We start from the raw sequence: 23,028 nt of genomic DNA, 5'->3' as shown, positions 1-23,028 counted from the left end.
GGTGGAAGCTTTCTCTATCTCCATGGATTGCACACAAATGGCTAACTAAACAATTAACCACCCAGGAAGTCACAGCTTCTCAAAACATCATGTGACTTACTTGAGACAGAGGACTGGTATTTTAACTCAGCTCCCTCCCTAAGAGGAGATTCCTGCTTCCTATGTAAGTTCTGAGAATTCAGGCAACCACCCTTCAGAACAGCAATTGCCATTGTTTTGAGGATACCTTACTCCCATATAGGCACAACACTAAGCTCATGTAGAACTGAAAAATGCTGGCCTGGAGGCCCACACTACTATCACTCGTGTTTCTGAAAATGCACAGTCTTTAGGAAACAAAGGCCCGAGTAATATAAAACAAAACAAAACAAAACACTGCCACTCTAAAACCTAACCCAGAAATTACAAAGAAGTAAGTACTCCCTCAGCTCCCAAGAAATCAATGCAGGGAAACAGGGAACATCAAAAAACAAGGATCTATCTCTCCCTCAAAGAGAGGTTTCACACACTAACAATGAACAAAATGCAGGAAATCACAGTAGTGTTAGAAATGAATTTTTGAATATTGATGGTAACAAAATTCAGTCAGATAAGAGAGAACACAGACGATTTTAGAGAAGAAAAATAATGCATGACATGGAAGAGAGATTCAATAGAGAAATAAACATCTTAAAAAAGAATCAAACAGTAATTCTGGAGAGAAAGAATACAAATATAAGGAAATAAAAAATTCCATAGAGAGCATTAACAATAGGTTAGACCATGCAGAAAAATAAATCTCTAAACTTGAAGACACAAACTTTGAAATACTTCAGACTATCAAAAAAAGGAAGAAAGAAAGAAAGTAAAAAAACAAACAAACAAAAATCCTTTAAAAGTAAACATATAAAAATTATGGAACAAAATTCCATGAGCAAGTAGTTACATAATGAGTATCCCAGAAGGTAAAGAGATAGGAAAAGGCATGAGAATATCTATTTCATGAATTATCAATTGAAAACTCCCCAAATGTGTAGAAATAGACACCCAGATACAGGAAATTCAAAGGATGCTAAATAGATTGAACATAGGAAACTCTTCTCAAAGACATGTTATAGTAAAAATACTGCTTGCAAGAAACACACCTCACTGGTAAAGACACACACAAACTTAGAGTACAAGTTGGAAAAATCATTTCATGCAAATGAAACAAAATAAACAAAAAAAGTAGGTGTACACATCATAATATCAGATAAAACAGACTTTAAGCTAAAAAATCTGTAAACATGGCAAAGGTCATTAAAGAGGTCAACTCATTAAAATCCAACAATCATAAATATTTACACACCCAACATCAGGGCACCCAAATACATAAAACAATGACTACAATTACTGTTAGACCTAAACGGAGACATAAACTCTAACATATTGATAATTAGAGACATCAATACCCTACTTTCACCATTGGGTAGATCATCCAAACTAAAGGTAAACAAAGAAACACTGGAGTTAAATGATATCATAAACCATAAACCATTTCACCTGAATAATACAGAATATACATTTTTTTCAGCAGCATACAAATATTTTCTAGCATTGATCACATTGAAAGGCACAAAAAAAGTCTATATAAATGTAAAAGAATAGAAATCATAACTAGCATCTTCTCCATAATAAAATTAAGCTTGAAATCAAACAAAAAGAACTCTTGAATATACATAAATATGTGGAAACTAAACAACATGCTCCGGAATGATTTTGAATCTACTGATGAAATTAAAAAAAAAATTCTTGAAACAAATGATAACAAAAATACCACATTCTGGAGCCTGTCAGACATAGCAAAGGCAATATTTATTGGAAATTTTATAGTAAGTAGTGTTCATTAGGAATAAAAACCAAGAAAGTTTGCAGATAAATAACCAGAATCTCAAGAACTGAATAATCAAGAAACCAAAAAGTAAGAGAAGAAAAAAATAATAAAAATAAAGTCAGGAGTAAATAAAATGGAGAATAAAAAAGAGTAAAGCAACAACAACAAAAATCAATGAAATTAGAATAAAAGGATAAACAGTTGACAAGTCATTACCTAGATTAACTAAGAAAGAGAAGACTCAGGTAAATAAATTCACAAATGGAATGGAACAGTACAAAAAAATGCCATAGCACAACAAAAGACCATAGGGGATTACTAAGAGCAACTATAAGCTGGAAAACCTAGAAGAAATGAACAAATTTCTGGACAAATTTAGAGTACCTAGATTGAAACCAGGAAGTTATAGAAAGTCTGAATAATCCAATAATAAGCAATGAGATTGAATCAGTAATAATAGTCTCTCAACAAAGAAAAGACCAGGTCTAAGCTCTTACTGTCGAATGATACAAATCCTTTAAAAAAGTATTAACATAATTCTCCTCAAATTATTCCAAAAGATCCAAATGGAGGTAATTCATTCAAACTCATCATCCTACCAAATTCATCGCCTTGATACTGAACACAAAAACACAACAACAAAAATATAAACTTACTGACCAATATCTCTGATAAAGATGCAAGTGCAGGCTCCTGCTGGGAAACAAACAAACAACCAAACAAAGAAAGCAATCTAAAAAGATGCATGACTCATTTCCTTCCTTCTTTTCTTCCTTTTTGTTTCTTTAACTTGTTTTCTTGCTATAGTAAAATTGGCCTTATAATTTTGTGACTAGGGTAGATTCCAAATAGTGATTTTTTGAACATCTTGTTCAATAACATTTTAAGGTAGGTCTGAGACTGCAAACAAGTTGGGTGAGAAGTAGAGGAAGAAGATAGATTTGTAAATGTAGTGAATTGGGGTAGAGACTCCTGATGTGCTCATATTGCTCCTTCTTTTCTTAAATTTTTCTTCAGTTCATGATAGAGCATGTGCGCATTCACATGAAAGAGAAAGAGAGACAGAAGGAGAAAGACAGGGAAAGAAACAGAGAGAGAAAGGACTACAGCCTGTAAGATCTGGTCACAACACAAGCCCCTTCCTCCAGCACTCCAGTTTCATAGCGATCTTGGCCACTGAATGTGTGCCCAGTGTGTCTCAGGTTGACAGGCTGGGATTTGAACCGTGTTTGCCATGTAGGATCCTGCTTCTCTTGAGCAGCACATTATTGCTGCACCACCGAGCTGGCCCATGTCACCCCTTCTTTATGGTGGTAGTGATTATTGCTAGGACAGTATACAGAGATATAAAACTCATCAATGGGAATGGCTATAGGAGCTATTATTGTTTTTTTCCACCCTCCATCCAACAAATTTTGTCTTCTGAATTTGTTCTTTGGGCCTTGAAAGTGGTTCTGGGAAAATGCTTTTCTTTCAGTGGGTAGGATTATGATGTCCATGCCCCAAGGGAAGGGAATGATAAATGAAAGCACTGTTGTCTTTGGAAACACAGCCGTATGTCTTAGGGCAGGATAGCAACAGTCATTTGTATATGAATCCACTTAATGCGACATGAAAGGGGATTTTTCTGACCACTGTAATATCTGGTTTCATGTTCAGACATTCTTATTGATAGAGTCATTTAATCAGAGCTTTGTCTTGTGAAAGAATTTTTTCCTTTTTGTCCAGGTTCTCAAGATTTCCATCAAATGTCTATATAAGAGCTTTAGACAAACCAAGAAACTTTCATAGTTTTGAGTAACAACGATGACTTTTTTTTCCCAGAAATAAGAATTTCTAATTTTTTATATTTTGTTTCTTAAAAGTATATAAGTAAATAATGTTCTTATCTTTTAAAAATAATCCATTGTTTTGCTGATTTCTCACTTTATGACTTGAAATCTGTTATGATGTTCTTTGTGCTTATTTAACACAGTGGTTAGAAAAAAGGACCAAAAGAGAGACCAGCAGATGGTGTAATGGTTATGTTGCTGGACTCCCATGTAGTAGTAGTTGACTGCAGTTCGAGTCCTGGACCCGGTAGCTTAAAACTCACGCTGGGTGCATGTGTGCGCAAGCGCAAAATACAGAGAGGAGAATGGAGGAGAAGGGATTGTGGCGTGGCCATCCTCCCTGGGGGTGGATTTCTCACGTTCTGTCTCTCCGGTGAGCCCACACACCTATAGCAAAAATCTCTCTCTCTAAAATAACAAAAAGGACCAATGGAATCTAAAGCTGATATTTCAGTTTTTCAACAGTGTTGAATTAAGTGTGGTCTTTCTTTGTTATTACTTTTTTCTTTTTTTAAGGGTCTCATTATGTCATGATCCTCTTGCCTCAGCCTCCAGAGTAGCTGGGACTACAGGTATGGCCACTGTACCAGGCTTTCAGGGTGAACTGGGTTTGAACTTGGGCCTCCCGTGTGGTCTTGGCTTGCTGAGTAGCAGTATCTACCAGCATGTACCTCTGTGGCTAGGCTTGTTTTAAAATTTTAAGCAAGTACAGTGGCTTCTTTTTTTTTTTTTTGGGCAAATGTTATCGTCTAAGAATTTTGAATAGAATTAAGTAGAACTGTAAATTGAGTTATAAAATCAAATGCTTTTGGGAATTAGCAGTTAGCGTAATGGCTATGTCGCTGGACTCCCATGTAGTCGACCGCGGTTCGCATCCCGGACCCAGTGGCTTAAAATTCACGCAGGGTGCGTGTGTGTGCGTGCCCAAGATCCCGAGAGGAGAACGGAGGAGAAGGGATTGCGGCGTGACCATCCCCTCTGGGGGTGATTTCTTGCTTTCTGTCTCTAATGTCTCTCCCTATCTATCTGGCAAGCGCATGCGCCCTATAGTGAAAATCTCTCCAAAAAAAAAAAAAAAAAGATTAAAAAAAAAATCAAATGCTTTCATCCCAAGCAGGTAATTAAAATGAATGAACTGAGTTACATAAAAATAATAGGGAATAGTGATGGATATGGACTAGAGAGTCCACATCCTGATCTAGGGGACATTCACTACTCACTCTGGTCAATTGCTAGCATGTTAGATTGTGGTTCCAAAGTGGTGGTGTGCTGGTAAATGTTTAACTGTTTTGTTAAAAAAGAAAAAGCTGTGATATATAGCATTTTTTAATTCTTATGGTGTAAGTACTTTTACATAACTAATTCAAGCCTCTATTGTGACTGCCACAAAACATGCTTTGAGGTCTTCAGCAAAGTCATGATGCATTATTGCATAGAAAAATACATCATGACCTCCCAGACAACCTAATAGAAGGGATATTAATGTCTGACTCTTGTGGATAAGTGCAGACCAGCTCTGGAACACTGCTAGCATAGTGTGTCCAGTTGTTTTTCTATATAAACTCTCTTAAAGTTTTGAATTACTGTGTAGGTGAAATAAACATATTAATAAACTAAATCATGTTTATGAGCTGACAATTTGCAACCACTGTATTGATCATACTTGTCTTAGAAATCTTACCAGAAATAAGTTTTGCCTCTTCATGGTCAAACTACAGATATTTAATCAGTGATTCGACTGGTATTTTTCTCAATCAACAGTTTAATGTTCATTAAAGGTAAAAAGTTAATAGTTCAGAAATTATTCTATGATTAATAAAAATAATCAGTATACTTGAATTTAAAGCTGACTCACTAACTTAGTTTTTCATCTGTGGGAAATTGTTTTATGTCAGTGAAAGGATATAAAACATCAATTTAATTTATTAAAATGACTAACTTGTTGCTTAGTAAAACCCTAAGTTGCTTTGTATTTTCTTTGATTCTCTCAGTTTTAAATGATAATTTTTCATTATTCTTACTTTTGAGTATTTTCAAAACACTTTTCACAGTGTTACCCTGAAGATATGCAAACAAGGCTTTGAGGAATTTAGTGATGTTTCAGATATGGGACTTTGCTATCCAAGGGAGTGGACTGGAGGGCTAAGCTAAGATCGAGACTAAGGACTGTTAATTCAGGACCTGGTTTCTTTTCACAAAGTCATTTAGGATGTCAAAAAGATTAAAAAATGATGTACTTTTCAGAACTGTCTAGCCCTCCAATTGTGGTTAAGGAGTTAGTGGGAGATATGGCTAAGAGAATAATACGAGAGTTGACACCACAAAGCAGAGTGGATCCTTGAGGGCTTTATCATATTACAGTCTTCTGGCATATAAAAACATATCAGTGGATATATTAGAATGCAGATCATATGCAAATATGCTGAATTAGAGACATATGAGACTAGGGGTACATGATATAATGCATCATCAAAGGCTGATGATAATGGTGTACCCTGAGTTCTCTTAGAGGTAATGTTGAATAGCCCAAACATGTCTATAATTTGCTGCTTAGATCTTTATGGCATCCAGCAGATGCCACATAGTCTGTTGTTGATGAGTTCTGACTGTGCTGTAGTTTGTGAGTTTCTAAAATCAGTTTCCTTGGTCTTATTCTCTGGTGAGATGTATTGGTGAAAACAGAGGAGAGTTTAGCTAGGTGATTGCATATGTAGTGGAATATTATCATTGCTCCTGTTGTTGTGGAATGACTCACAAATTCTTAAAGATGATCATTAAATAACAGTTATATTTGCTAAAAACATTTTAAATGTGTTGAGGATGAATGAGGTGACAGAGAGGAATGATAGAAATGTACTTGCCATGCACACTCAACTTTGGGATAAATCTCCTAGGCCTTCTTCCAATCAGAGTGCTGCCCTTAAACTTCTCATGTCACTGGGCTTAGAGTGTTTAGTATGTCTTCTCACTAGACTATATGATCCACAAGGGGAGAGAATCCATCTCTTTTCACCACTATGTCCCAGCACCTAGCACAACGTCTGAGCAAAGTAGTCACTCAATATATATTTGCTGAATGAAAAAAGTGAAATATAAATACAAGATTTTTAAAACTTTCAAATAAAACAAAATTAGTATATAAGAATATAAAACATGTTCTTAGAGTTTTTTAGGTTAAAGTATTTTTAGGGGTTTTTCCTTAAGGTGCAAGTGTTCATCAGAGAGAGAGAGGCAGAGACAGAGACAATGAGAGGGAAAGTGAGAAATTAACCCTTGTGGGGATGGCCATGCCCCAATCTCTTTTCCTCCATTCTCCTCGTGGGATCTTGAGCAAAGCATGCACACTTGCCCAGCATGAGTTTCAAGTCACCAGTGCCGGGGCTTGAACTGTGGTCAGCCATATGGGAGTCCAGTGACATAACTGCTACTGTATCTGTTGGCCCCTAGAGTTTTTTTTTATTCACTGGTTTTGTTTTTATTAACTAATATGGCGATCCTTGGCATTATGTACCTGTATTACTTGCATGAATTTTTGCTTGAAGAGTAATGATCTAACACATATTTTACCTGCTGAATCATTTAGTCACTGACATCATGATTTCTTGTCCTAATCCACACCTGGCTTTATGCCTTTCCCCAGAACTCCCGTGAGGTCACAATGTCTGAAAGAAGAGTACCACTAAAAAACTTAATCATGTATTGTAGTCTAGCAAGTCTCCCGTCTTTCTGGGACCCATTCCACAAAAGCTCAGGAGAGCAGCACAATGTAATGGGGCCAGAGAAGGACTGTGCCAGCTGTGAGAGGGATCGTAAAAGTTATCATCAAATTCACCTTTACATTCTTGGATTTTAGTTAATCAGAATGATCAGATGTAGGCAGCGCATAGGTTCATTAATTTTGTTCTTGTTTTTGGGCTTGGTTTATAAGCTGTTGATATATGTAGGGCTGATAGATACTTCTGTTAATGGTTCTAAGAAAATGCCTGGATTTCAAAATCTTTCTTTTATGAACTTGGGGAAGTGTCTAAAATTCTACTAAAAGAGATGCATTCCTTTAGCTGTAAGGAAGGCTCTTGTATTGTTACCAATTTTTAGTCCTGGAAAGTGTAACGTCTTTCATACCTTTACTTGACACTATTTTTGGTGATTTGGCTATGCATTCCAGCTATTGTCCTATCTATTTCTTCCCTTTTAAAACAGACAATGTATTTGTATTTGAAGTATTTATTTCCTACTTGCTATTCTTTTCTTAACTATTTCCATTATGATTTCCACTCCAATTCTTCTACTTTTAAGACTAGTTTCCCATTGTTAAGTCCAAGATTCTCACTGTTATCCTCCTTGATTTCACTTGACTATTTGACATACATTCAACACTTTTCCTTCTAACACTGTTTTCTTTTGGTCTCTGGATACTCACACCTTTTTTTTTTTTAAATTATTATTCCTATTTTTATAACCTGTTCTTTTTAATCCTTTCATTCATTGACTCCAGTGGCCTACCCTTGTCTTCTACTTTTCTCTCTAATTATCAGTCTAGTCATCCACTTCAATGACTTCATCCTTCTATACGTTTTCTATCGTTGCCTAATAAATCACCAGAAATAGAGCCTAAAATGCTGCAATCTAGGTGTCTGCTGGACTGCAGTTCTCACCTGGGACTCGAGATTTTTCCAAGCTCATTCAAGTTGGTAGAACACAGTTCTGATGTTGTGGAGTTCATTTAGGTTGTTCTTCAGGTCAGCAGAAACATGCCTCTCAAGATTCACTTTGTTTTAACGGTTTCTTTGATTAGACCATACCCATTCAAGGTAATCTCCCTTTTGATGGCCTCATAGTGAATTGATTACTGGCCTGATCACAGGAGTAACTTCCCATCATAAGGTGAAGTGATATATACCATCACGAAGGTGTATACACCAGAGAATGGGATTCTTGGTGGCTATCTTATAATCTCGTCTACCAGAAGCCTCAGTGTGGATGGTCACCAAATATCCATGACTACATCCCTGTTATCATCCATGACTCCAATGACTGTACTGCAGTCATGGGTATCTTCACTTGGAAATTGCCATCAAAGCTGTCAATCAAGCTATTCCCCTCCCAAAACAAGTAAACAAGCAAAAACAAGCCTTCTAAACCCACGTATTTCTTTGCTAAGAAGGCCATTTATATTAGTAAATTCACATTCCTTTTAGGGTCCAGGTTAAAAATATTGGAGCCATCTTTGCAACTTCTTTTCTATTTCCTACAGTCTGTTTCCAAGCCCTGTGATTTCTTTCTTCAGATGTCTCTCAGATTTCCCATTACTTTTATTTTCACATTATCCCTGTCTTGTTAGGCTATGCAAGCTGGCCTATTGCTTTTGAAAATGGTGAACAGTCTAAGGAATACCTATATGTACTATATTCCATTCTTGCACAGTTTTGTTCTTCCTCTCTTCCTTTTTATTGAAGTGGGTAACACATTATTGAATAATATTAACTAATGACAACAGGAGATCATCAGGGTATAAAGGCAGAAGCAATCAGAACTAGAGGAAAATGTGGCAAATAGAGAACTGGAGAAAGTATCCCACACTAGTATAACTAAGCAAAGTTTATGAAGCTCTTCCCCAAATGAACCACAACATTATGTGGAAGAGACAGCATCTTTCAGTCCATGAAATGAAGAAGGAAACTCACAGGGATCAGTGGGAGCCAGTTTTTATTCAGCTTCTCAACCTCTGAACTGCCTAGTGCTCCTCCATAGAACCCATTAGCCACTCCAGTTGCAGACTCACCCACCCTATCCCATCCCTAGGCCAATCCTGACTTAAGGGAAGTTTTGCTATTTTATCCCTTTGACTCTTCATGAATCCCAACTGTATACAGTGAAAGAAGAAGTGGACTTGTTCTATGTGATTCTAGTGAGCAGAGCTAGAGTTTAGAGGGATTTCTTTCAAGGCAAATTTCAGCCAGAACATTCTATGTTCTCCTTTCATGTGGGGATTATATTATATTATTTTTCTCTTGAAACATTTTTTTTTTTGGAGAGGTTTTTGCTATAGGGTGCGTGTACTTGCCAGAGAGACAGAGAGAGAGAGACAGAGACAGAAAGCGAGAAATTACCCCCAAGGGTGGATGGCAACGCTGCAATCCCTTCTCCTCCATTCTCCTCTCAGGATCTTGGGCACATACAAGCACGCTCCCGGTGTGAGTTTAAGCCACCGGGTCCAGGACTTGAACCGCCTTCAACTACATGGGAGTTCAGTGACATAGCCATTATGCTAACTGCTGGTTCCATTGAAACATTTGTTCTTTATGACTCTCCTCTCAGATTAAGAAAAACTGCATTATTCATTCATTCGCTACTTTAATGGTTATTGAGTGCATATAGTGTCCTTGTCAGCATTGCTGCTACAGGGGAAAGAGCAGCTAACAAATTGGACAAGTCCTTTGCCTCCTTATGTTCTCATGGACAGAGATGCAGGAGAGAAAATGACCTTTGCAGTTAGTTAGGAAAGACTTCCCTCAGAGGTGACATTATAAATATAATCTCTACGCTTGTACTTTCTTTCTCATCCTCTTCTATCTTACATAGGATTACACACTTTCAATTATTCTTTTGTGCATATTTAGATGAACTTCAGGTTTTTTTAAAATTTTTCATTCTCAGAAATATGACTTCTGTTCTTCCCATTCACTTTGAAATACTGTCCAGTTTCTGTCTTTCTCCCTTTATACAAGCCTCTAAAATGCTTCTACATTTTTTCATTCATTCCTTAGCTCCCTCCTTGCTACTTTGACACTGCATCTCAATGATCAGCTTTGATTTTTCTCGTCATCACATTTAATGCCTTGTCTTATTTATTTATTTATTTATTGAGAGAGATTTTTGCTATAGGGTGTGTATGTTTGCCAGAGACAGAAAACAGGAAATCACCACCCCTCCTCCCCTCAGGGGGTTGGCCAGGCTGCAATTCCTTTTCCTTCATTCTCCTCTCAGGATTTTGGGTGCACATGCGTATGAGCCCAGAATGAGTTTTTAAGCCACTGGATTCTGGACTAGAACTACAGTTGACTATATAGGAATCTAGTGACCTAACCATTACACTATCTGCTGGTCCTCCTTGTTTTGATTTTTATCCTTATTCATTCACTCATTTGTTCATTCAAAAAGACCCAATACTTTTTTATCCCTACGACTCTGTCTACAGTATTTCTCCCAGTTGATACTCCCTTTGTCCAACTGCTTTTCTTTCTTTCTTTCTTTCTTTCTTTCTTTCTTTCTTTCTTTCTTTCTTTTTCTTTCTTCCTTTCTTTCTTTCTTTCTTCCTTCCTTTCTTTCTTTCTTTCTTTCTTTCTTTCTTTCTTTCTTCCTTCCTTCCTTCCTTCCTTCCTTCCTTCCTTCTTTCCTTCCTTCTTTCCTTTTTCCTTCCTGCCTGCCTGCCTGCCTGCCTGCCATTTTTGTATGACTTAAGTCTCCTTTATCAAAAGAATCAGCTCAAATGCCATCTTTAAATTCTTCCTTGATTTTAAAAAAGAGTTTCATGTGGCATTGATTATTTCTGTTGTAATTTATAAATATTAGCCTTCTTGAGAGATGAAGCTCTGCTTTATTGATTTTGGGATCTCTTACTATACCTGACAAATTGCTTTGCATATAATAAATACTTTGAAAATGTCTTTTAAATGCATGAAGAAAGCAGTCAACAAAAATAATTTTTATTTGATTCTTAGAACTTCTAAAATTCTACAAATTAGTGTTGTAGGAAAATATATTATTTTATCCTCTGAGCAGAAATATTTTGAAGAACTAAGTTATTTAAGATGTAAAAGTATGTTTGAAGAAGACATTTGGAACTGAAGATATGTCATCACAGGAGTAAATAAGTATACCATATCATTAAGTGTTTCTCCACATTTCTACTTAGTTGTCACTTTTTTTTTTTAAGTTGTCTATAACCACTTTTTGAGTCATATGATTGACTGGGTCAATGGTTCATGGTAAGAAATATGTTTGATGTATTATCCTAAACATGCTTTTGAAATTCTGTCTCTCTTTGCTGTCTGGTCTTACCTTCTGGTATTTGATATTCAGTTTCCTCATATGTTTGATTTTGGTTCAACTGGTTGGCAAAATTGCCTTTCTTTTGAATTAATATATAAAAGAAACATCAATATGATTTGACTATGGTTAGTGATAATTTAGAGGAATAGTAAATGTGTGTGTTCCTTTCATTAAGTTAAAAATTGCTGTGAAAAGAAGGATTTGATGATATGGGTTTTTTTTTTTTTTTACTAAGTATGTAATATATTTTCTTTGCTAGGTAACAGTTTTATAACAACTGTACTGGTTTTTGATGTTTACAAGTTCAGTATTTATGGGTTGAAGTTTATTTCTAATTACTTTGGAGTAGAAGTCAAGTCTTATTGGCAGAAAAGCAGAAAACTTTGACTACTACACTAAGTATTATAATTAAAGCCAAATTTATCTGTAGAGGGTCACTTAATTGAAAAGGATGCTCAATGACTATTTTTCTTTACCAAGTAGTATGGTAAAATAAAATAAAAATAAACTTTTCCAGAATCAAGACCACTCAGAAATTTTAAGAAGTCTGACCCAGAATTAATTCAATATAGAATGTCAGAATCTGGACTATTGGATTTAGATTCTGGCTTGTCCACTAGGCATATAACCTTAGGCAGAACACTTACTGAACTGCTCTGTGCCTCATTTTTCTTATCTGTAAAATGGAATCATTCTAGTAACTCTGTTACACAATTACCATGAGTATTAAATGTGGTCATTTGTGTAGGATGCTTAGAGCAGTGTGGTAAGTGCTTAGTGTGTGTGAACTTTTATCATTGAGAAATAACTAGAAGCATAAAATGATAAATGCAGTGCATACAGGTGATATGAGAAGGCCAAAATACCTCTTCTACTACTGAATGTTTTTCCTCCTCAGCCTTTGTGTTTCTGAAATAATCAGCTCCCCTTAAGGTGTGAGAGACAGAGTGGAGCAAATTAAATTGCATGGAGTGTTTGACATGCAAAGTAATGGTATTAGGATGAAAAAAAAAAGATGCCTGGGAATCAGAAGCTCTTTTGGATGCTAGGATGAATTTTGCTTTTATGAAGGTATATTATCTATGAATACTAGCCCCTTTGTTTTCCTTTTAACCTATTTCCCCCATAAGATGTTTTATAGCTAGTACATGAATGAAGCTGAGCAGAAGAACATGAGACTTAAGTGTCGATGATGGGTTTCATAAGTAAATGCAGAGGACAGATGGGTTATAGTAAAGGACTTCCATTCCATGCCAGTGATTTGAGGAGTCTTACAGAGACTATCTGGGGATTTCAAAAAGTTCACAGAAAAATAGAATTAAAGTATAAGTTTATTTTGGTGCAAAAATATTTAAATCTATGCATAGTTTTTAATAGTATGCATTTCTGTGAACTTTTTGAAAACCTCTCATAATGGTTGTGAAGCCAAGAATACAACCAGGGGTTCAGATGTGAAACGGTCTTGGGACCAGCAGTTAGTGTAATGGCTATGTCACTGGAATAGCATGTAGTCGACTGTGGTTCGTGTCCCGGACCCAGTGGCTTAAAACTCACGCTGGGCGCGTGTGCGTGTGTGCCCAAGATCCCAAGAGGAGAACGGAGGAGAAGGGATTGCGGCGTGGCCATCCCCCCTGGGGGGTGATTTCTCGCTTATAATTTCTGATATTTTCATCTTCATTTATTCATGTCTAGCTTACATTAGAATATAAGCTTCATGGGAGTAGGACCCTGCAGTCATGCCCACTGTTATATCCCCACTGCCTAGAATAGTTCCAAGCACACAGTGGGTGTGATAGTAATATTTTTTAATAAATGAGGGAATGAATATGGTACTGGTTGACACCAAAATATTTATTCCCTTTCTTTACCCTTCTTCTTTTTATGCTATCTTGTAAGTCTGAGAAAGGAAATATGAAGATGAGCCTAGAGCATCTTGTAATGCCACAAAGTACGGAAGTGCTTAAGACCCTCAATGATGGGGTGTGTCAAAGGGACATGGGAACTAACCAAAAGAGTTCCCAATGGTCCAAACTGGAATAATTTGAGTGACAAAATAAAGTGGCATTGAATTACAGTCCAGAGTATAAAACAAACATGCACATGACCACGATGCTATGGATGATTGGATAAATAAATAAACAGAAGAAGAGACACATCTCCTGTGCAGGAGAATTCTAAATAATATATGCAAATACTTGCACTACAGAAGGAGCCTTACTCCCCAACTCTTCAGTAAGGACTGCACATAGTGACATCCTTCCAGGAAGTATGATATTGAAAGGGGGACAAACAAGAGGCACTTTGCGGTGAGAGAACTGACAGACACCAGCATGGTCAGGTGGAAAAGACCAATATGAAATTGTGGACAGTTTACTATGATATATTGAAAATTACACTTTACTTTCATGGTCTTCTTTTCAAATCCCCATAACACAACATAACTCTGAGGAAAACATCACAAACTCCCAGTTGAGGAACATTCTACAAAATACCTGGTCAGTACTCAAAACTGTCTAAGTCATCATAAATAAGGACATATGAAGAAATATCACAGCCAAGAGGAATCTAATGAGACATGACAACTAAATATTAATATAATGTGGTATCCTGGACAGGATTTTGAAATGAAAAACATAAAAATATTTTTTTATTTTGAGAGGTTTTCGCTATAGGGTGCGTGCACTCACCAGACAGAGAGAGACATAGAGACAGAAAGCGAGAAATCACCCCCCAGGGGGGATGGTCATGCCGCAATCCCTTCTCCTCCATTCTCCTCTCAGGATCTTGGGCACACATGCACACGCACCTGGCGTGAGTTTTAAGCCACCGGGTCCCAGACGAGAACTGCAGTCGACTACGTGGGAGTCCAGGGACATAGCCATTACGCTAACTGCTGGCTCCCCAAAATGTAAAAATTAACAAAGGAAAGTAAAAGTTAAGGAAATGTCAATATTGATTCTTTAATTGTTAAAATAATACTACATGAATTTATTTAAGATTTTAAAAATTATAAAAAGACTGAAAATATAGCATAAGTCAAGTAAATTAAGGTGTGGTATTCATTCAGAGGTAGGGAAAATATTTTCTTACATGGGTTAAGATGGATGAGTTAATGCAAAAGGATGATATTGAAACAGATTTTGAAGAATGGGTGGTCAGCTTAGCTGAAGACCAGAATGTATGCAAGGGAGGAGGAAGAAAAAAACTACCTATTTTGATGCAATGAACCATTGTTCTAGCCTTGTTTTCTGTTTTACATGTCATAAGTGGTTGTCCTTTAGGAGATGAAAAAGTTTATTCTATTGACTTGATCTTTGTCATATGGTGACATACACTGTGGGGCTGCTTTGATAAATAACTGGGTATATTCTTCCTTAAGTCTTTTAGAGCTATGTCCTTTGAGATTTGCTTTGACCACCCCATTGGTTTCCGGTTAGACAAAAAGAATATCAGGACCCACTATATTATCTAAAATAATAGTTTTGCTGTCAGAATGATTATTATTAAACCAAAGTTGTTTTTTTTGTTTAAATGAAACCATGTAAAGGCAACATTCTGAGTAAATTATATAGCGTCCACTTGATGAAATAATGAGGCTAAGTTTAGGGGATGAAAGTAATGATCTAATGCAATATTTAGAATGGATATACAGTATGTAGTTATTAACCTAAAAGTCACATCCTGCATTCTTTTAATTTGTGGAAAATTTGTCATTAATTGCCCAGGAAACCTCTGATTTTTCATACGTAATCATATCATAGCTGCTGACTTTCTCCCCCTTCTCCTGCCTTAAAATACATTCTTGTAAATAGTAGATTACTTTCAGATTTTTAATGCCCCCTTTGAACATCGAGTTGCTAAGTTTAGCCTTGTTGCTCTCATTTTTAAATAGAATTCTTTTTTTCCCCTCCAACTTTGCCTCTGAGTAGTTACTGACAAATCACACTTTGTTTTTTGATGGCAACTGGCTTAAAAATCTTATTTAACCCTTCTGCTTAGTGGGAGCCTGCTAATTCTAAATACTTTTTGTTTTCATGAATTACCACTGTATGGAGAAATGGATATGGAGTTCCATTTAAAAATAATTTGAGAGTTAAATTCTGACCCTTCATTCAAACTCACTCTAAATGGGGTAGGGTCAGAAACACAGAAGTCAAAAATAGAAAAGAAAGAATAAGACATGGGTAAGATATAAGGCAGCTAGGTTGACATCCAGCCTAGCTGGATGAATCCAGCTATTGTCTGACCCTAGCAGCTGTTCCAGATCAGTTCAAAATTTACAGGTTAACTTGTGATCATCTCACTAGCTTGCTAGCTCACATAACTCTTGCTGATGTTAGTCTATTGACCATCAAGTGACTTTGAAATTGTAGTGTAAATAACAAGCCTCTTATGCTTAATGGCTTGCAAAGAATTACCTTTATTAATTTGAATTCTTGGCCTCCAGTAGCATTAGAGCCCCCTAGAGAGTGACTCTTATTGGAATTTACGTGGGAAAAAAAAAGTTAAAAGAACAACATAGCTAGATCAAGAAGTTTATCTCTTATAATAAAAACCTGAGACTCAAGGTTTCCCCAATTTCAGAAAGAGGCATTATGGATAAATCACTACTACTGCATCCCTTCTGTCTTTTTATTTCCTAGACACTAAAGAATAATAATAGAGTCTGGGGAACCAGCAGTTAGCATAATGGCTATGTCACTGGACTCCCACGTAGTCGACTGCGGTTCGCGTCCTGGACCCGGTGGCTTAAAAAACTCACGCCGGGCGCGTGTGCGTGCGTGCCCAAGATCCCGAGAGGAGAACGGAGGAGAAGGGATTGCGGCATGACCATCCCCCCTGGGGGGTGATTTCTTGCTTTCTGTCTCTATGTCTCTGTCTGGCAAGCGCAAGCGCCCTATAGCGAAAAAACCTCTCAAAAAAATTTAAAAAAAAAAGAATAATAATAGAGTCTGAAGTGGAAGCAAATGTAAGGTCATTTACAATTTTGCAGATTATATCCTGTGTTCACGCTACCTGAGATGGTGTTGCAGAATTGCCTTTGCTTCGTTTAGAATACTTGGGATGTTACCTGCTTATAATCAGAATTGACGTATTATTTGGCTTGGTATAAAAAGTTACAATTTTTTTTTAAAGTTTGAAAACCATTGATTTAGCTCAAATGCAGAAGACTTTATATAAAGAATGTAACTGAAGGTCAAAAAAGTTAAATTATAAACCTGTAGTCATGTAACTATTTCGAGGCTGACATGAGTTAGAAACCATGAATCTGGACTTTCCATCCAGGGTATTTTTATTACCAAATGTTGATTTGGTATCCCATTTTGAAAGACACAGAAGTAATCTGTGAAATGATGATTAGCACTAGGCAGCCCCAGGCAGCCCTGGAATGCTCCATGGTTCAAATGCCCAAGACCAGATGGAAGTCCAGAAGTGGATGACTCAAAGTTTATTAGTTTTGCCACCTGGGCAGTACAGCCGAACCAGCTGCCACTAGGCAGTTCCAATTTTGACAGAGCAGTAAATGAACATAAAAGTGAGTGTAAATCCCCGGACTGAATTAGAGGAGACTGGCCACTGCAGCAAGGAGATGCATCCAGGCTCCGTTCTTTAGTATGTCTCATAGGAGACCCAGCTACATTCTAGGAAGAGGGTGGTAGAAGGCTACGGCACCAACCCTGAAAAATAACCCCTTGATTGTTTCAGGAACCACTTTCAATCTGGGATATGTTTGAATTACTGCCGTGGTAGGATCCCAATCCCAGTGACGATATAGAAGTTGGAAAGCAAACCCATGCTGTATCATAATTCTGTCATAAGGACAGAACCTTTTTTTTTCTGAACACTGTGGAAAGTCCCTGGGTCACCTTTTTCTATAGTCTGGACCCTAGAAGCATAGATATTTATCAGAGCATCAGATCCATGTGGCACATTACCAGGCATTAGTTCATTGTCAAATGGCTCTGAACCAGTGTAGGTTTTCTAAGATCTGTCCATGAGATACTGCACGAGTCAGAAACGGACTCGAAGGATTTCGATGACACCTCTAGTAGATCTGTGGTTCTCAACAGCTGAACTGAGTATGGGGCTAACACTATCTTGGGGCAGGTACAGTAATTTTTGATTGAACTCTTTTTATCTATTAGTGACTGAAAAAAGTCAGTCTTGATCCACCGTGTCATAAGCTTTGGGTCGCAAATAACAGAAAGCCAAACTAAACTGATTTAAACACAGCAGAGATTGATTATTATTACTTCTTTATGTAACGAGAAGTTCAGAGGAATGCAGCTTCTCCTTAGCTTCCCCTGCTCAGCGACAGCACAGGCTTTCCGAGTGGACTGATGGAAAGTGAAAAGACACAGGTAGAGAGGAAAGAATACCCTACAATAGCTGCTGATGGATTTTGCTATGGCTCTGATAGCAAAGGCTGGCCCAAGGTTTCATCTGCTTGGCCAATCTCTAGCTTCAGATGATCTTTCCAGCAGCTGAGTGTTCTTGTGTTGATATGTTGCAATGGACAATTATTTAGTCTCAGGCAGGAATGTAATACTGCTCTTCATTTGTGCCATGAGAGTACAGATGCTTATATATTTTCTATTCCATTTGGAAAGTTTTTTTCTTGTGCAAGAAATGGAGTGAGATCCTTTTCATATCATAACATTCTGTTTATGAGTAACTGTCAACTGGATGTGTTTTCTTTTCCCCTGATAGGTGGCGTGTTTGACCCAGGTAGCTGCTAATTACCTTATTGGCCAAAAGGAAGCGAAACGCTGGGGTACAGGTCACGGCAGTATTGTTCCTTATCAGGTAAGAGGACCACGTCTGTGCCTGGGCTACTGTAATCTACAGTTCTATGCGTGCGAGTTTGGGAAATCAGTTCTTTTCTTTTTCTTTTGAACCTCCAGGGAATTCTGTAATGTATCTATGTCTGGCTATAACAAGGTTCTATTGTTCCCTTTAAATCTGTGTTTTGCATATTTCTTCATCAGAAGAAGATTAGTAACAGGACACTTAAATGGATCAAAGGAACTTGCTGAGAATGAGTGACTTTTGGACTCGCATGATGATTTGCCTTGTTTTTTCTTTATCCCCCCAAAAGAGGCACTGACCATAGCTGTTTTGTAAAGCATGATTTGTTAACCATGTCACTTACATAACAAATGTTACCTACTTCATCTGACAGTAATAATCTCACAAGGTTGGAGTAAAATGGAAATTTGCGTGTGACAGAACTTCATTTTTGTAGCAAAGCAGATGGTTCAAGAGCTGCTGTTCTTTATTAAGCGTCTAAACTTTGTCCTTAGATATTCTCAGTTTTGGCCAGGGTGAATGAATATGTGAAGACACTGTGATCTTTCAAAAATAAAAATACCCCCCCCCAAAATAATGCTTCCTCCAAACCCCTAACCTTTGCTTAGCCCAAGTTGCATTGTATCGCATTGTATTTATTAATTTATTTATCATATACTTTTCTGTACTCTATTATACACTTAAGAATATAGATGTCTTTTTTATTTTTATTGTATCCCTTTTTAGAACCCATAGAAACGCAGACTGGGCATTATAAAAATGTCTTTTGAGTAAAGGAATGACTTTTTCTGTCGTCATTATGGTGCTAGTATTCTTGATAGAAAACATAAAGGTCAGCATTTTTCATTTGCCAGAAAATACATCAACACTTAATTATCCTTTTAGTTTTAAGAAATTATTTCCTTGGGCAAAACTACTTTTGAGTGTTGTGTGTTTCCGTCATTTTTTAAAATCCAAATTTAAGGATAGCAGTGATTCAGTATGAAACTAGGGTTTGTTTCTTTGTTTCTATTTGCGATCCTTTTACACCTGAAGCATTACTGTGATTTTAATGTAGAACTGCTTTTCAACAAACCAAGTTAGTCTTTTGGCATAACTGCAAATGTGGGATATTTTCTTGGGTCCCTTCTCTCTTTTCTTCACCAGTGGTATTATAACCTTCATTAATGACACTTTACCCCCCTCACTCCCTAGCCTACTTTTTAGTAGTTGTTGTTCTTGTTTTTTTTCTTTCTTTTTTTTTTTTTTTAAGAATTATTTATTTTTGGGTAAGTGGCATAGTGGTTAAAGGCTCTGAGCTCCCACATGGTTGGCGGTGGTTCAAGTCTTAGTCCTGGTGGCTTGAAACTCACGCCGAGTGCATGTGTGCCCACAATCCTGAGAGGAGGATGGAGAAGGGACTTCGACTTGGCCATATCCCTTGGGAGGTGATTTCTCTCTGTCTATCTCTGTCTCTCTGGCGAGTGCACATGCCCTACAGCAAAAATCTCTAGAAATAATTGCTTATTTTATTTGTTATTTAAAAAATTTGACCAGAGAGAGACAGAGAGAGAAAGGGAAAGTGAGAGAGCAAGCCACTAGGTCTGGGACTCAAACCTCAGTTGGCCATATGGGAGTCCAGCATCTTAAGCACTATGCCACCTGCTGGCCTCTTTACCTAGCCCTTTTGTGATTGACTCTAGATTTTTAGTTAGACCTATCTCACTTCACAAAAGCCTTTATGTTTTTGAAAGGGTTAGAGATCATCAGATTCAGCTTGCTTCTTTTTCTTTTAAGAAACCAGGCACCTTGATTGGGTGGATGGATCCCATCTATGGTCTCTTGCCTCCTTGTTGAATATTCTCCTGGACCCTACCTTTGACAGGACCGCATTATGATTTTTGTTCTCTTATTCAGTTCCATCTGTATCCTCTCTTCATCAAACTTCTAGCTCAGGGATCTCATCAAATAATTTACACTCACCATTGATAGTGGAAATCCCTCTCAAGGATATTTCAACAGAAGACAATGTTGGGATCTGTGTGAATTGATCTGAAATAATAAAAATTTAGGCTTTAGTCTTCTATGTTCATTTTTTTCTCTCTCTTTCTTTTTTAATTTGCCAGAGGGCATATGCACATACCAGAGAGACACACACAGAGAGATGAAGTGAGAGGGAGAAAGCATCCTGTAATGAGGACTCGTTATGCTGAAATCCCTTCTCATCTATTTTTCTATCCTGTTAGGATTCGGGGCATGGAGATACATGTGCTCAGTGTAATTTTCAAGTCACCAGGGCTGAGATTCAAACTGTGGTAGGTGGAGTGGGATATCTAGCTTCCTTAACCAATAAACAATAGGGCCAGCCCTTAGAGAAAGCATTTTCAGAGTTAGAAGACTTTATACTGTAAAGTCCAAATCACATCACATAGGCAGATGTTCACTATATTTAAGCATAAAGTTTACAGTGTTTTTTTTTTTTTTTTCCTTATTTTAAAAGTAGACTGTCATTTTGAATGCTGTGTGTAGACCCCAGCTATCTCTCTCGGGCATCTGCACCCAGAGTTCTGGCATCCTGGGTATGCTCTTAATTATTTCACTGTTGGGTGAAAATAAATTCAGAGTCCTTGGTTTTTACTTTGTAAAGTAAAAGATAAAGGCGATTCGTGTGTGTGTATGTGTGTGTGTGTGTGTGTGTGTGTGTGTGTATTTTTCAAATGTACTTTTTTCTTGGTTGAATTGTCTGAGTCACATAAAATGGATACTGTACTTATTCCATCTTAGTTGATTGAAGGTTTATTATACTAAAGAAATAGGATATCTACTAGAGTTTTTGTTAAGAGTCCAGAATTAATTTGTTTCCTCTTAGTGGAGAACTGGTTCAGCACTCTGATTAAGGAATAAATGCAAATTTAGCTGGAATGAAACTAGCACACCAAGATGAGTGTTAGATATGCTCAGACATCTTGGTCTGTTTTCAATTGTTAAAATAGATTTGGGGAATATTTTTATGGATGAATTCCAAGATAATTATAATTCAGTTTTCTATAATAATTACAGCTTTGCATCTAATTTGAGTTGACTGAATTTTGAGCTGAACATCTATAATGGAACACCCTGATGGTCTTAGAAGTTAGTTTAGGTGCCCAGCTCACTCTCCTCAATTCTGGTTGAACCCTATATGAAAAATCATAGGCCTTGAATGCATGGAATGTAAACTTTTGAAAAGTAATGATCTTTAATTTGTGTGTTATTTTATAAACAGGCACTTCTTAAATTCTGAGATTGATTATCCACTGTTCTTTTTCCCTTTCTATTCTTTGATGGCTTATTTTTAAAGAATGAGTAAGTTAAACAGAAGTAGACAGAGGTGACATAATAATTTTGCTATTTGTTGAACATATTGGTAGGTGCTTTTATGAGAATTCAGAGTTTTAAAAAATTTTTGGATTTCATTGCTTCTTTTATTTTGTTTTTATAGTTAAATTTATTTTCTCTGAGAGAGAGATAGAGGGCCTGTTAAGTTCCCATATCATGACCCATTCCCAGCCTTGGCCTAAATCACAGGCAAGCATGAGCACACTGAGTGTGCACAGTGGGGGCTTGGGACACCAACTAGGGACCCTCCCATGTGGGTCCAGCCACACATTGCTGCACCATCTGGCCCTTCAGTGCTTCTTTTTCTTCTGTACCATTGAACCTTGCCCCTGAGAAGCACCTAACCTAAGGGTTAATAAGTACATAATGTTCATGTTAATGCATTGGTATGTTTCCCAGCTCTTTAAACAATTATACTTATAAAGACAGGAGAGTTTTACAGATGGGAGAGGAGTGTATGGGGAAAACAGCTAATTTTCAAAAAGAACATACCTAATTATGTAACATCATTATCAATGGGGCCACTGCCCTTTAGATATGTGGTAACTCCCCTAATTTCATAACCTTTGTATATCTAAAACTCTCTCTCAAATTTTGTCAGTTTCCCAAGAGCCTACATTTGCATGTCTTCCTCTGTTTGGGCCCACACTGACTTCTACCTCTCCCTAATATCATAGAAATGTTTCAGAGTGTGTAAGCATCATCTAGAGACCTTGCTAAGATGCAGATTCTGACTTGAGCTGATGTCGATGCTGCACTCTGAGTCTTACGGTTCCAGGTCTGGATTACTATCAGTGATTACATCATGGTCTTTGTACTCAACTGGCAAAATCCTAGTGCTCATTAGACTTGAACCTTATCTATTCCATTCCCTGCACTCAAGCAGAAGAACACGTACTGCTATGCTGAATGTCTCCTTCCCAGTGTACGGACATCTCTCAAGGGGGTTCTTCATCCTCGCTCTGCAATCCTGCCACATGTAACTACATAATTTATTTTCTGTCTTTCTGAGGTGATTGCTTCAGTTCTTCTCTCTCCTCGGATATTCACCATCCCTCCTCATCCTTAAAACTAAAGACTTTGCCTCTTATTTTACGAAAACTTGGTGCAGACGACAACTGCTTC

At 37.2% G+C, this 23,028-nt stretch overlaps 1 protein-coding gene across 1 annotated transcript in view; it reads left to right on the top strand.

Moving 5' to 3' along the window:
• SUGCT (succinyl-CoA:glutarate-CoA transferase) overlaps window positions 1-23,028 on the top strand; it is a gene marked incomplete at its 5' end in the record, with an annotated part of 825,119 nt that overhangs the window by 152,956 nt on the left and 649,135 nt on the right. The window contains 1 exon segment of the mRNA XM_014585757.2: window positions 18,448-18,543. Coding sequence (XP_014441243.1) covers window positions 18,448-18,543 — 96 coding nt within the window.

Source organism: Tupaia chinensis, unplaced genomic scaffold, assembly GCF_000334495.1.
Source record: "Tupaia chinensis unplaced genomic scaffold, TupChi_1.0 Scaffold000088_1, whole genome shotgun sequence".
NCBI lineage: Eukaryota > Metazoa > Chordata > Mammalia > Scandentia > Tupaiidae > Tupaia > Tupaia belangeri.
The sequence above is the reverse complement of the archived record's forward strand: the minus strand, read 5'-3'. Positions and strand labels throughout refer to the sequence as shown.